The sequence below is a fragment of the Oncorhynchus masou genome, chromosome 25 (genome assembly GCF_036934945.1).
Source record: "Oncorhynchus masou masou isolate Uvic2021 chromosome 25, UVic_Omas_1.1, whole genome shotgun sequence".
Lineage (NCBI taxonomy): Eukaryota > Metazoa > Chordata > Actinopteri > Salmoniformes > Salmonidae > Oncorhynchus > Oncorhynchus masou.
In genome coordinates, this window is record NC_088236.1 from 7974303 (window position 1) to 7988872 (window position 14570).

Here is a 14570-nt window from a genome sequence, read left to right on the forward strand (position 1 = left end):
TCTAGTACTATTATAGGCCATATGGAGTGTTCTAGAACTATTGTAGGCCATATGGAGTTGTTCTAGAATTATTATAGACCATATGGAGGTTTTCTAGAACTATTATAGACCAGCACAAAAACATCCTGTGGCGGACTGCAATAGCATCGAATATTCCCCGCGATATGCAACTGTTCAGGGAAGTCAGGAACCAATACACACAGTCCGTCAGGAAAGCAAAGGCCAGCTTCTTCAGGCAGAAAATTGCATCCTGTAGCTCTAACTCCGAAAAGTTCTGGGACACTGTGAAGTCCATGGAGAACAAGAGCACCTCCTCCCAGCTGCCCACTGCACTGAGGCTAGGTAACACGGTCACCACCGATAAATCCAAAACTTCAACAAGCATTTCTCAACGGCTGGCCATGCCTTCCTCCTGGCTCCTCCAACCTCGGCCAACAGCTCCGGCCCCCCCCGCAGCTACTCGCCCAAGCCTCTCCAGGTTCTCCTTTACCCAAATCCAGATAGCAGATGTTCTGAAAGAGCTGCAATACCTGGACCCGTACAAATCAGCTGGGCTTGACAATCTGGACCCTCTATTTCTGAAACTATCCGCCGCCATTGTCGCAACCCCTATTACCAGCCTGTTCAACCTCTCTTTCATATCATCTGAGATCCCCAAGGATTGGAAAGCTGCCGCAGTCATCCCCCTCTTCAAAGGGGGAGACACCCTGGACCCAAACTGTTACAGACCTATATCCATCCTGCCCTGCCTATCTAAGGTCTTCGAAAGCCAAGTCAACAAACAGGTCACTGTCTATCTCGAATCCCACCGTACCTTCTCCGCTGTGCAATCTGGTTTCCGAGCCGGTCACGGGTGCACCTCAGCCACGCTCAAGGTCCTAAACGATATCATAACCGCCATCGATAAAAGACAGTACTGTGCAGCCGTCTTCATCGACCTTGCAGAGGCTTTCGACTCTGTCAATCACCATATTCTTATCGGCAGACTCAGTAGCCTCGGTTTTTCTGATGCCTGCCTTGCCTGGTTCACCAACTACTTTGCAGACAGAGTTCAGTGTGTCAAATCGGAGGGCATGCTGTCCAGTCCTCTGGCACTCTCCATCGGGGTGCCACAGGGTTCAATTCTCGGGCCGAATCTTTTCTCTGTATATATCAATGATGTAGCTCTTGCTGCGGGCGATTCCCTGATCCACCTCTACGCAGACGACACCATTCTGTATACTTCCGGCCCGTCCTTGGACACTGTGCTATCTAACCTCCAAACGAGCTTCAATGCCATACAGCACTCCTTCCGTGGCCTCCAACTGCTCTTAAACGCTAGTAAAACCAAATGCATGCTTTTCAACCGTTTGCTGCCTGCACCCGCATGCCCGACGAGCATCACCACCCTGGATGGTTCCGACCTAGAATATGTGGACATCTATAAGTACCTAGGTGTCTGGCTAGACTGTAAACTCTCCTTCCAGACTCATGTCAAACATCTCCAATCTAAAATCAAATCTAGAGTCGGCTTTCTATTCCGCAACAAAGCCTCCTTCCACTCACGCCGCCAAACTTACCCTAGTAAAACTGACTATCCTACCGATCCTCGACTTCGGCGATGTCATCTACAAAATAGCTTCCAACACTCTACTCAGCAAACTGGATGCAGTTTATCACAGTGCCATCCGTTTTGTTACTAAAGCACCTTATACCACCCACCACTGCAACCTGTATGCTCTAGTCGGCTGGCCCTCGCTACATATTCGTCGCCAGACCCACTGGCTCCAGGTCATCTACAAGTCCATGCTAGGTAAAGCTCCGCCTTATCTCAGTTCACTGGTCACGATGGCAACACCCATCCGTAGCACGCGCTCCAGCAGGTGTATCTCACTGATCATTCCTAAAGCCAACACCTCATTTGGCCGCCTTTCGTTCCAGTTCTCTGCTGCCTGTGACTGGAACGAATTGCAAAAATCGCTGAAGTTGGAGACTTCAACTTCAAACATCTGCTATCTGAGCAGCTAACCGATCGCTGCAGCTGTACATAGTCTATTAGTAAATAGCCCACCCAATTTTACCTCCCTCATCCCCATACTGTTTATATTCATTTACTTTTCTGCTTTTTTGCACACCAATATCTCTACCTGTACATGACCATCTGATCATTTATCACTCCAGTGTTAATCTGCAAAATTGTAATTATTCGCCTACCTCCTCATGCCTTTTGCACACAATGTATATAGACTCTCTTTTTTTTCTACTGTGTTATTGACTTGTTTATTGTTTACTCCATGTGTAACTCTGTGTTGTCTGTTCACACTGCTATGCTTTATCTTGGCCAGGTCGCAGTTGCAAATGAGAACTTGTTCTCAACAGGCCTACCTGGTTAAATAAATGTGAAATAAAAAATAAAATATGCAGATATGTTTGTGTTTGGTGAGCTCATCGGTTGGGGAGCTTCTTGTGTTGTAGTATGTTTGGCTGCATGACTGTTTGTGTGTTTGCACACCTGCTCATTGTGTTTGTGTGTGAATGACTCCCTGCTCACCGGTTGGGGTGCTCCTTGTGTTTAACATCCAGATACTTCAGACTGGCGATGAACGACTGGGCCTGGAACCCTCGGGCTGTTCCCGTGGTAACAGGGGTGTGGCATATGGAACCCTCGGTGCCGATGGTTGCTATGTTACTCCTCAGGGGTGTTCCAAGATGGCCGGACTTGTCCCGGGCCTGGGCCACACAGCGCACATGGAACCTCCGAGAGAAATAGATACTGTCCAGGACCTGTGGAGCAAATGCAGTCAATCAATCAGTCAGTCAATCAATATGTCAATCAGTCAGTTAGTCAATGAATCAGTCAGTCAGCCAGTCAATCAGTCAGTCAGCCAGTCAATCAATCAGTCAGTCAACCAGTCAGTCAATCAGTCAGCCAGTTAGTCAGTCAATGAATCAGTCAGGTTTGTCCCCATAGGGGAACCCTTTTTGGTGCTTCATAGAATCCTCAGTAAATGTTTCGACCTAGAACCGTTTTATCATCTAAAGGTTCTTCCTAGAACCCTCTATGAACGGTTCCACCAGCCTTATTAGCCATTAAAATGTAACTTTTTCTGACTATCCTAGACTATGAGTGTAAAAAGCATTAAGGACACCTTCCTAATATTGAGTTGTCTTGCCCATTCACCCTCTGAATGGCACACACACACAATCCATGTTTCAATTGTCTCAAGGCTTAAAAATACTTCTTTAACCTCTTACATCTATGGGGGTGCTATTTCATTTTTGGATGAAAAACGTTAACGTTTTAAACAAGATATTTTGTCACAAAAAGATGCTCGACTATGCATATAATTGCTACCATTCGAAAGAAAACACTCTGACGTGTCCAGAAATACAAAGATATTCTCTGTGCGTGCCCTAGAACGTGAGCTTCAGGCAAAACCAAGATGAGATGGCATCCAGGAAATGACAAGGATTTTTGAGGCTCTGTTTTCCATTGTCTCCTTATATGGCTGTGAATGCGAGAGGAGTGAGTCAACCCTTTCTGTCGTTTCCCCAAGGTGTCTGCAGCATTGTGACGTATTTGTGGGCAGATCATTGGAAGATTGACCATAAGAGACCACATTTACCAGGTGTCCGCCCGGTGTCCTGCGCCGAAATTGGTGCGCAAAAGTCACCTGCCAGTATTTTTCCATGCGATACAGAGAGGAAAGCAAGCGTCCACGAACTGCATGTCAATGAAGAGATATGTGAAAAAACACCTTGAGGATTGATTCCAAACAACGTTTGCCATGTTTCGGTCGATATTATGTAGTTAATCCGGAAAAAGTTTTACGTTGTAGGTGACTGAATTTTCGGTTTGTTTCGGTAGCCAGACGCAATGTAGAAAACGGAACGATTTCTCCTACACACAGACGCTTTCAGGAAAAAACTGCGCATTTGGTATGTAACTGAGAGTCTCCTCATTGAAAACATCAGAAGCTCTTCAAAGGTAAATGATTTTATTTATTTGGTTATCTGGTTTTTGTGAAAATGTTGCGTGCTAAATGCTACTCAAAATGCTATGCTAGCTTTGCATACTCTTACACAAATTAGTCAATTTCTATGGTTCAAAAGCATATTTTGAAAATCTGAGATGACAGTGTTGTTAAGAAAAGGCTAAGCTTGAGAGCAGACGCATTATTTTCATTTTATTTGCGATTTTCAGAAATCGTTAACGTTGCGTTATGCTAATGAGCCTGAGGCTTTAGTCACAAACCCGGATCCGGGTTGGGGAGTTTCAAGAAGTTTTAACTTGTCTCGTCCCTTTCAACTACACTGATTGAAGTCGACCTTTTATGCTCGCTTCGAGGCAAGCAACACAGAAGCATGCATGAGAGCACCAACTGTTCCGGACGACTGTGTGATCATGCTCTCCGTGGAGCATGATAAACAACAGGTCAACATTCACAAGGCCGCAGGGCCAGACAGATTACCAGGGCGTGTACTTATTGCATGAGTGGACCAACTGGCAAGTGTCTTCACTTACATTTTCAACCTCTCCCTGACCAAGTCTGTAATACCTACATGTTTCAAGCAGATCACCATAGTCCCTGTGCCCAAGAAAGAGAAGGTGGCCTACCTAAATGACTACATCCCCGTAGCCATGAAGTGCTTTGAAAGGCTGGTCATGGCTCACATCAACACCATCATTCCGGAAACCCTAGACCCACTCCAATTCGCAAACCACCCCAACAGATCCACAGATGATGCAATCTCGATTGCACTCCACACTTCTGTTTCCCACCTAGATAAAAGGAACACCTATGTGAGAATGCTGTTCATTTACTACAGCTCAGCGTTCAACACCATAGTGCCCTCCACACTCATCACTAAGCTATGGACACTTGGGACTGGACACCTCCCTCTGCAACTGGATCCTGGACTTCCTGACAGGCTGCCCCCAGGTGGTAAGGGTAGATAACAACAAATCTGCCACGTTGATCCTCAATACGGGGGCCCCTCAGGGGTGCGTGCTTAGTCCCTGTAATCCCTGTTCATCCACGACTGTGTCTCCAAGCACGACTCCAACACCATCATTAAGTTTGCTGACGACACAGCAGTGGTAGGCTTGATCACCGACAACCATGAGACAGACTATAGGTAGGAGATCAGAGATCTGGCAGTGTATTGCCAGGACAACAACCTCTCCCTCAACGTCAGCAAGACAAAGGAGCTGATCCTGGAACACAGGAATAGGAAGGGCCGAACACGCCCTCAATTAACATCGACGGGGCTGTAGTGGAGCAGGTCTAGGGTTTCAAGTACCTTGGTGTCCACATCACCAACAAACTATCATGGTCCAAACACACTAAGACTCTCAGGAGACTGAAAAGTTTTGGCATGGGTCTCCAGATCCTCAAAAAGTTCAACAGCTGCACCATCGAGAGCATCCTGACCGGTTGCATGACCGCCTGGTATGGCAACTGCTCGGGAATCCGACCGTACGGCGCTACAGAGGGGAGTCACTGGGGCCAGTCTTCCTGCCATCCAGGACCTCTATACACTATGCAGTGTCAGAGGAAGGCCCCAAAATATGTCAAAGAATCCAGTCATCCAAGTCTTAGACTGTTCTCTCTACTACGAAAAGCTGTACCGGAGCGCCAAGTTTAGGTTCAAAAGGCTCATTGACAACTTCTATTCACAAGCCATAAGACTGCTGAACATTTAATCAAATAGCCACCCGGACTATTTACATTGCTGCTACTCACTGTTTATTATCCATGCATAGTCACTTTACCCCTACCTACATGTGCAAATTACCTGAACTAACCCCTACCCCCGCACATTGACTCGGTACTGGTAACCCCTATATATAGCCTTGTTTTATATATATATTATATATATAAAGGTCTACATGGTAAGGTCTTCTACACCTGTTGTATTCAGCATTTCATGGTAAGGTCTACTACACCTGTTGTATTCAGCATTTCATGGTAAGGTCTACTACACCTGTTGTATTCAGCATTTCATGGTAAGGTCTACTACACCTGTTGTATTCAGCATGTGACCAAATAAAAATGGATTTGATTAGATTTGACAGCAATGGTCCATTCACGCACTTATCAAGCGAACATCCCTGGTCCTCCCTACTGCCTCTGATCTGACGGACTCACTAAACACACATGCTTCATTTGTAAATGATGTCTTCGTGTTGGAGTGTTCCCCTGGCTATCCATACGTTAAAAGAAAATGGTGCAGTCTGGTTTGCTTAAAGTTGGAATTTGAAACGATGTATACTTTTACTTTATATACTTAAGTATATTTGTGTTATTAGATTTACTTTTAATACTTCAGTACATTTAAAACCAAATACTTTTTTACTAATCAGAGTATTACTGGGTGACTTTCACTTTTGAGTCATTTTCTATTAATGTATCTTTACTTTTACTCCAGTATGACATTTGGGGACTGTTTCCACCACTGCCATTCTCAAAGAACAGTTTAACAGTCAGTGTTCTTCTTTCTGAGAGTGTACCTCACCCTATGGTTTACACCAACCAGTATAGGGTGTGGCATTAGTGACAGTCTACTCCTACAACAACGACTACTACTTTCACTACTACTACAACTACTACTGCTAGTACTACCACTGCTACAACTACTACTACTGCTAGTACTACCACTGCTACAACTACTACTACTGCTAGTACTACCACTGCTACAACTACTACTACTACTACTACTACTACTACTGCTAGTACTACCACTGCTACAACTACTACTACTGCTAGTACTACCACTGCTACAACTACTACTACTACTACTACTACTACTACTATCACTACTGCTAGTACTACCACTGCTACAACTACTACAACTACTACTACTGCTAGTACTACCACTGCTACAACTACTACTACTGCTAGTACTACCACTGCTACAACTACTACTACTACTACTACTACTACTATCACTACTGCTAGTACTACCACTGCTACAACTACTACTACTACTACTACTACTATCAATACTGCCGCTAGTACTACCACTGCTACAACTACTACTACTACTACTACTATCACTACTCCCGCTAGTACTACCACTGCTACAACTACTACTACTATCACTACTTCTGCTAGTACTACCACTGCTACAACTACTACTGCTACTACTGCTAGTACTACCACTGCTACAACTACTACTACTACTACTACTACTACTATCACTACTTCTGCTAATACTACCACTGCTCCTACCACAACTACAACTACTACTACTACTACTACTATCACTACTGCTGCTAGTACTACCACTGCTCCTACCACTCCTACCACTACTATTACTATCACTACTACTACTACAACTACTACTACTACTATCACTACTTCTGCTAGTACTACCACTGCTCCTACCACTCCTACCACTACTATTACTACTACTACTACAACTACTACTACTACTATCACTATTTCTGCTAGTACTACCACTGCTCCTACCACTCCTACCACTACTATTACTATCACTACTACTACTACATCTACTACTACTACTACTACTACTATCACTACTACTGCTAGTACTACCACTGCTACTACCACTCCTACCACTACTACTACTACTATCACTACTACTACCACTACTACTACCACTACTACTACCACTGCATCTACTACTACCACTACTACTACTATTACTATCACTACTACTACCACTACTACTACCACTATTACTACCACTACTACTACCACTACATCTACTACTACCACTACATCTACTACTACTACTACTACTACCACTACTACTACCACTGCATCTACTACTACCACTACTACTACTACGACCACTACTACTCCACTACCACTACTACTATGACTATTACTTAACTACTCACCATATGGTTAACACCAGTATAGGGTGTGTTATCAGTGACGGTCTCGAAAGGTGACCTGGCCCCGTTGGTGTCTGTAGGGGCAGCCACCTCCCAGGAGAAGTGAACAGAGGTCTGGTTGATGCCTGCCTCGTCGCAGCGCTCCCTCATCACAGAGTATTTGGAGTAGTGCGGGTCACAGGGCGTCACACACACCAAGGGGTAGCCAGGCGCAGGCTGCTTCTTACTGCCCTCCTTAGACACCTCAGCCACGTTGTCATAGTCTGACAGAGATACCACCTGGGACAGGGAGGGAGGGAGGGAGGGAGGCAGGGAGGGAGGAAGGGAGGGAGGGAGGCAGGGAGGGAGGGAGGGAGGGAGGGGGGGGGAGGGAGGGGGGGGCAGGGAGGGAGGCAGGGAGGGAGGAAGGGAGGCAGGGAGGGAGGCAGGCAGGCAGGGAGGGAGGGAGGGAGGGAGGGAGGGAGGGAGGGAGGGAGGGAGGGAGGGAGGGAGGGAGGGTAATTGATTGGGGTCAATTCCTAATTTTTTATTCAAGACTGATAACAGAAGAAAGGGTTTAACGTGAAATATGTCACATCATAAATCATATATTAAAGGTAGGCTATATGCCAGAGAAGATACTGTAAGTATCTATGGCTACAATCTTTGAGGGAAAGTTTAAAGTTGATGTTTTCTTGTCTTGGCTCTTTTTCTGGCAAGTTCTGAAAATATTAATTTTATAAAAAATTACATTATAATTCAGATTGAATTGAGTAATGCTCCTTACGATGGGCGTGGCCGGGAGAATGAGACTCCCTGCTGCTTCCTGGTCCAGGATGGTGACTGTTGCCGTGGTGATCTCTCCAAGCACCGCCTCCACCGGATCGTCAGGACCGAGGACCAATGAGAAGGATTCGTGCCACTCCCTGTCCTCATTGGACAGAATCTCCACTTTGAACAGGATGTGGTCCATGCCTTCATAGAAAGACCAGAAAAAGTCAATTCAACATTTCCTTACGCTGCATCGTCGACATGTCACGTAAAATACCTTCAATAATGTAAAAATTTATTACATTTCCCGTCAAAATCCCTCTGAAACGGGTGAAAACAAATACACAGGACCCAGTCTGAGCAATCACTAAAGGGAATGTGATTGGCTATGAGGTTCTTGGAGCCAGATATACTATACTACCCGTAGTGTTCCTTCTCATTAAGTCTTACTGACCAGGGGTGAATTTGAGGACCCTGCTCTTGGGGTTGTAGTCCACTCCGGACTGGGCTGATCCGTCCCGGGTACTACAGCGGACCTTGGAGGTGCGGTCCTGGTCTCCTGTCCTGACCACCTTGATGTGAAGCACCTCGATGCCGTCTGGCCCGGGGGGCTCCCTCACCTGGTACGACGTCTGCTCAAACTCTATGGTGGGGGCTGGGGAAATGGAACATGCAATGCAATGCATTCTTTCTTTTTTTTACATTGACTGAGCTTTTTTTGTCTATGTACAAGTATGCCTTGTGTTCCTGTTTGTAATGTCGTACATTGCCGTTATCTTAAGGAATGTAGTACAAAGGCAGTGTTCTCTATACAAAGGCAGTGTTCTCTATACAAAGGCAGTGTTCTCTATACAAAGGCAGTGTTCTCTATACAAAGGCAGTGTTCTCTATACAAAGGCAGTGTTCTCTATACAAAGGCAGTGTTCTCTATACAAAGTCAGTGTTCTCTATACAAAGGCACTGCCCACTCTAACCACTAGGCTACATGCCGCTCCATAATGGCTGCCCACTCTAACCACTAGGCTACATGCCGCTCCATAACGGCTGCCCACTCTAACCACTAGGCTACATGCCGCTCCATAACGGCTGCCCACTCTAACCACTAGGCTACATGCCGCTCCATAATGGCTGCCCACTCTAACCACTAGGCTACATGCCGCTCCATAATGGCTGCCCACTCTAACCACTAGGTTACATGCCGCTCCATAATGGCTGCCCACTCTAACCACTAGGCTACATGCCGCTCCATAATGGCTGCCCACTCTAACCACTAGGCTACATGCCGCTCCATAATGGCTGCCCACTCTAACCACTAGGCTTCATGCCGCTCCATAATGGCTGCCCACTCTAACCACTAGGTTACATGCCGCTCCATAATGGCTGCCCACTCTAGCCACTAGGCTACATGCCGCTCCATAATGGCTGCCCACTCTAACCACTAGGCTTCATGCCGCTCCATAATGGCTGCCCACTCTAACCACTAGGCTACATGCCGCTCCATAATGGCTGCCCACTCTAACCACTAGGCTTCATGCCGCTCCATAATGGCTGCCCACTCTAACCACTAGGCTACATGCCGCTCCATAATGGCTGCCCACTCTAACCACTAGGCTACATGCCGCTCCATAATGGCTGCCCACTCTAACCACTAGGCTACATGCCGCTCCATAATGGCTGCCCACTCTAACCACTAGGCTACATGCCGCTCCATAATGGCTGCCCACTCTAACCACTAGGCTACATGCCGCTCCATAATGGCTGCCCACTCTAACCACTAGGCTACATGCCGCTCCATAATGGCTGCCCACTCTAACCACTAGGCTACATGCCGCTCCATATTGGCTGCCCACTCTAACCACTAGGCTACATGCCGCTCCATAATGGCTGCCCACTCTAACCACTAGGCTACATGCCGCTCCATAATGGCTGCCCACTCTAACCACTAGGCTACATGCCGCTCCATAATGGCTGCCAAAGGTGCTTCCACCAAGTATTAACTCTGGGGTGTCTACAATCTACTGTTGTTGTTTTGTTGTTGTTATTCATTTAGAAAAAGGTCTATATATTTGTTCCCACCTTGAAGATGTGTAGTAGGGTTGTGTAGATCATTTTTTGGGGGGGGGGTTGAGTTGAAAGCTTTTTTTAGATGTAATTTTAAAGCAGCAAAATGTGAAGACTGTAATGGGTGTGTTGACTTTCACTCGTGACTGAGTACAACTCACTATTAAAAAAGAAAAGCACAGAGATCAGTGAAGCCTGTGTGTTGCTTACCGTCCTCGTCGTTAGTGATGGTTACCGTGACAATGTCACTAACTCCCACCATGGCCCCGCTCCAGTGGTCCCCCAGAGGCGTCCCAAGATGCACCTGGAACTCCTCCTCTGGCTCGAACACAGAGTCGTCATTGATGTGCACCGTGCAGTTTTTTACCTGGACCATCATCATCATCATCATCATAACATCATCACCATCATCATAACATCATCATCATCATAACATCATCATCATCACATCATCATCATCATCATAACATCATAACATCAAAGCTAGGAGTACTTGATACAGAAGGCTGTGTTTTTATCCCATTGGACAGAGTGCTATAGGTACCAACTATTACAACTGAAGAATCTCTGTGGGCCTGATGAAGAACCTACCTTCTCTCCCTGGAGGAAGGAGATCCGTGAGTCGTCTGCGTTCCTCCTCTCCTCAAAGTCGTCCATCACCATGGCAGACATGGTGCGCGTGAAGCAGCGGACAGAGGACTTGACCGTCAGGTCTCCCGTTCGAACGACGGGGATGTTCAGCACGCCCTCCTTCTCCTTCACCTTGTATGCCGTCTTCTCGAACTGCATGCTGGGTACTGGAAGGATGTCATTGTGGGGTAAATGAGTAGGGATTATGATTGAGGAAGTACTGTACGATGAAACTACAATTTCAGATGTTGTCTGTTTTCCAAAACTCAGCCCCCCCCCCCCAGCACTACACAGCTGACTCAATCAACCAACTCATCATCAAGCTTGATTATTTAGAGTTTGGAAACCCTGTCCTAGAAGACAGGGTGTGTGTGTGTGTGTGTGTGTGTGTGTGTGTGTGTGTGTGTGTGTGTGTGTGTGTGTGTGTGTGTGTGTTGTGTGTGTGTATGTGCGTGTGTGTGAGTGTGTGTGAGTGTGAGTTTGCGTGTCCTAGAAGACAGGGTGTGTGTGTGTATGTGTGTGTGTGTGTGTGTTTGTGTGTGTGTGCGTGTGTGTGAGTGTGTGTGAGTGTGTGTGAGTTTGCGTGTCCTAGAAGACAGGGTGCGTGTGTGTATGTGTGTGTGTGTATGTGCGTGTGAGTTTGCGTGTCCTAGAAGACAGGGTGTGTGTGTGTGTGTGTGTGTATGTGTGTGTGTGTGTGCGTGTGTGCGTGTAGGTAGGTATTGCTACACGTACGATCCAAGGTATCAGTGATGACCACGGAGGCTTCGAAGGGTTCGAGGAGCACCGCCCCCTGAGGGGAGGAGAGGAACACTACAAAAGCCTCCGCCCCCTCAATGGCCGGGTTCTGAATGTCATCCATGATGGTCAGACTGCACGTCTGAGAGAGAGAGAAAAGAGAGAAAAGAGAGAGAGAAAGAGAGAGAGAGAGATGGAGAGAGAGAGAGAGAGAGATGGAGAGAGAGAAAGAGAGAGAGAGAGAGAGAGAGAGAGAGAGAGATGGAGAGAGAGAGATGGAGAGAGATGGAGAGAGAGAGAGAGATGGAGAGAGAGAGAGAGAGAGAGAGAGATGGAGAGAGAGAGATGGAGAGAGAAGAGAAAGAGAGAAAGAGATGGAGAGAGAGAGAGATGGAGAGAGATGGAGAGAGAGAGAGAGGGAGTGAGAGGGAGAGAGAGATGGAGAGAGAGAGAGAGATGGAGAGAGAGAGAGATGGAGAGAGAGAGAGAAGAGAAAGAGAGAAAGAGAGAGAGAGAGAAGAGAGAGAGGGGAAAGAGACGGACCATGACACTAAATTCCTACTCTCAATACAAAAAGCAACACAATAAGAAAATAATTTAGGAAATGTATTATATCAATGACATTGTATCTAATGTCAACACATCTATGAAGATTAAATGCTTTGAATTATACCTGCTCTGCTTTCATAAAATGTATCATTAAACTGGTAAATATAACTGCTATTAGAGTCAATGATAGACTCTGCGGTCTATTACCATAGCAACGTAGTTTTATTACAGGTGACAGGTTCACTACACATCACTGCATTCCTTACCAGAAAGTAGGCTGTCCCTCTTTGAGGTGTCGTAGGTCAATTCCCACCGTACCTAACATCTTTAATATCCTTTAGACGTAAGAGTTAGCATACCCGGTGTTTAAATGTTGATGAGGAATGTATTTGTTTCTCTTCAGTGTTTGTAATTTAGTATATTTGCATTATTTTGTAAATTGTTTACATGCAGGGCTTCCCGTTAAAGAGACCTTGGTCTCAATGGGACTTCCTGTTAAAGAGACCTTGGTCTCAATGGGACTTCCTGTTGAAGAGACCTTGGTCTCAATGGGACTTCCTGTTAAAGAGACCTTGGTCTCAATGGGACTTCCTGTTGAAGAGACCTTGGTCTCAATGGGACTTCCTGTTGAAGAGACCTTGGTCTCAATGGGACTTCCTGTTAAAGAGACCTTGGTCTCAATGGGACTTCCTGTTAAAGAGACATTGGTCTCAAGGGGACTTCCTGTTGAAGAGACCTTGGTCTCAATGGGACTTCCTCTTAAAGAGACATTGGTCTCAATGGGACTTCCTGTTGAAGAGACATTGGTCTCAAGGGGACTTCCTGTTGAAGAGACATTGGTCTCAAGGGGACTTCCTGTTGAAGAGACCTTGGCCTCAATGGTACTTCCTGTTAAAAGAAAGGTAAATACAAAAATGTACCTCCATAGTCTTGCCAGCTTTGAACTCCACCTTCCTGGAGGAGGGGATGTAGTCGACCCCGGGGGTGGCAGAGGGGGGGTCAGAGGGGCGCGTGGCACACCACACAGAGGTCACTGACGACAGGTCACTCCCCTGCCGCAACACAGGAATCTCTATGGTGCCTGGAAGTCAAAGGTCAGACATTACAGGGTTAGAGGTCAGAGGTTAGGGATACTTCCTGTTCTCCAATGGTTAATGCATGCAGTCAAATACATCTATTGATACTTGAAGAATATAACTTTGAAATACCTTATGAACTTAATAATAAAGCCCTTTTATTCTGGCACGGGGATGGACAACTCTATTCCTCGGGGGCCTGATTGGCGTCACACTTTTGCCCCAGCTAACACACCTGAATCAGCCGTGTTTTCTAGGGATGGGCAAAAGTGTGACTCCCCTCCAGTCCCAAAGGACTGGAGTTGTCCATCCCCGCTCTATAGCATAACCCAACATTTGAGGTCGTAGATTGTAAAGTCACCACAGATATAACTTCGTCAGTAACACTTTACTGCAGGTAGACGGTTTAATAATGGCTTATAAGCCTTTGTAACTTGCTGTGAGCCTATAAAACGCCTTATAATCTCTCACCAGCGTCCTCGCTGAACGTAAACGTAGCGTTGCCCAGGGATACCGTCGAAGCATCGTTTGGCCCGTCAATGACCACCTTTGCCACTTTAACATCACCCATGCGGGCGTTATCCGAGGCGTCTGATAGGTGGAGCTCAAACTCCTCTGAGAGTTCGTATTCGCTGTCGTCGATGAGCTTGACGTCGCAGGTGGACATGGAGACGCCGGGGCCGAAGATGACCCTGCTGTCACCAGTCATACCTCGACTCTTATAGTCAGAGCCAGACTCCAGGCCGTGTGGACTGCTTCCCTTAGCTGACTTAGGGGCCGTGTAACAGAGAGCCGAGACCGTACTGCTGGTGTCACCTGGAGGGAGAGAACAGGGAGGGGGGGTGAAAGGAGGCAGGAGAGGGGAGAAGAAGAGAGGTGAGGAAGAGTGGAGCAGAGGAAGGGAGGAAGGAAGAAGGGGA

At 46.5% G+C, this 14570-nt stretch overlaps 1 protein-coding gene across 1 annotated transcript in view; it reads right to left on the bottom strand.

Annotated features, from left to right (window-relative positions):
- LOC135513727 (extracellular matrix organizing protein FRAS1-like) overlaps positions 1–14570 on the bottom strand; it is a 400333-nt gene that overhangs the window by 13319 nt on the left and 372444 nt on the right. Inside the window, exons 58-66 of the mRNA XM_064936617.1 lie at positions 14122–14466; positions 13495–13655; positions 12023–12167; positions 11249–11454; positions 10868–11024; positions 9051–9251; positions 8613–8800; positions 7850–8125; positions 2531–2763 (exon numbers count right to left, since the gene is read on the bottom strand). Of these exons, the coding sequence (XP_064792689.1) occupies positions 2531–2763; positions 7850–8125; positions 8613–8800; positions 9051–9251; positions 10868–11024; positions 11249–11454; positions 12023–12167; positions 13495–13655; positions 14122–14466 (1912 nt within the window). The remainder of the gene's footprint in view (positions 1–2530; positions 2764–7849; positions 8126–8612; positions 8801–9050; positions 9252–10867; positions 11025–11248; positions 11455–12022; positions 12168–13494; positions 13656–14121; positions 14467–14570) is intronic.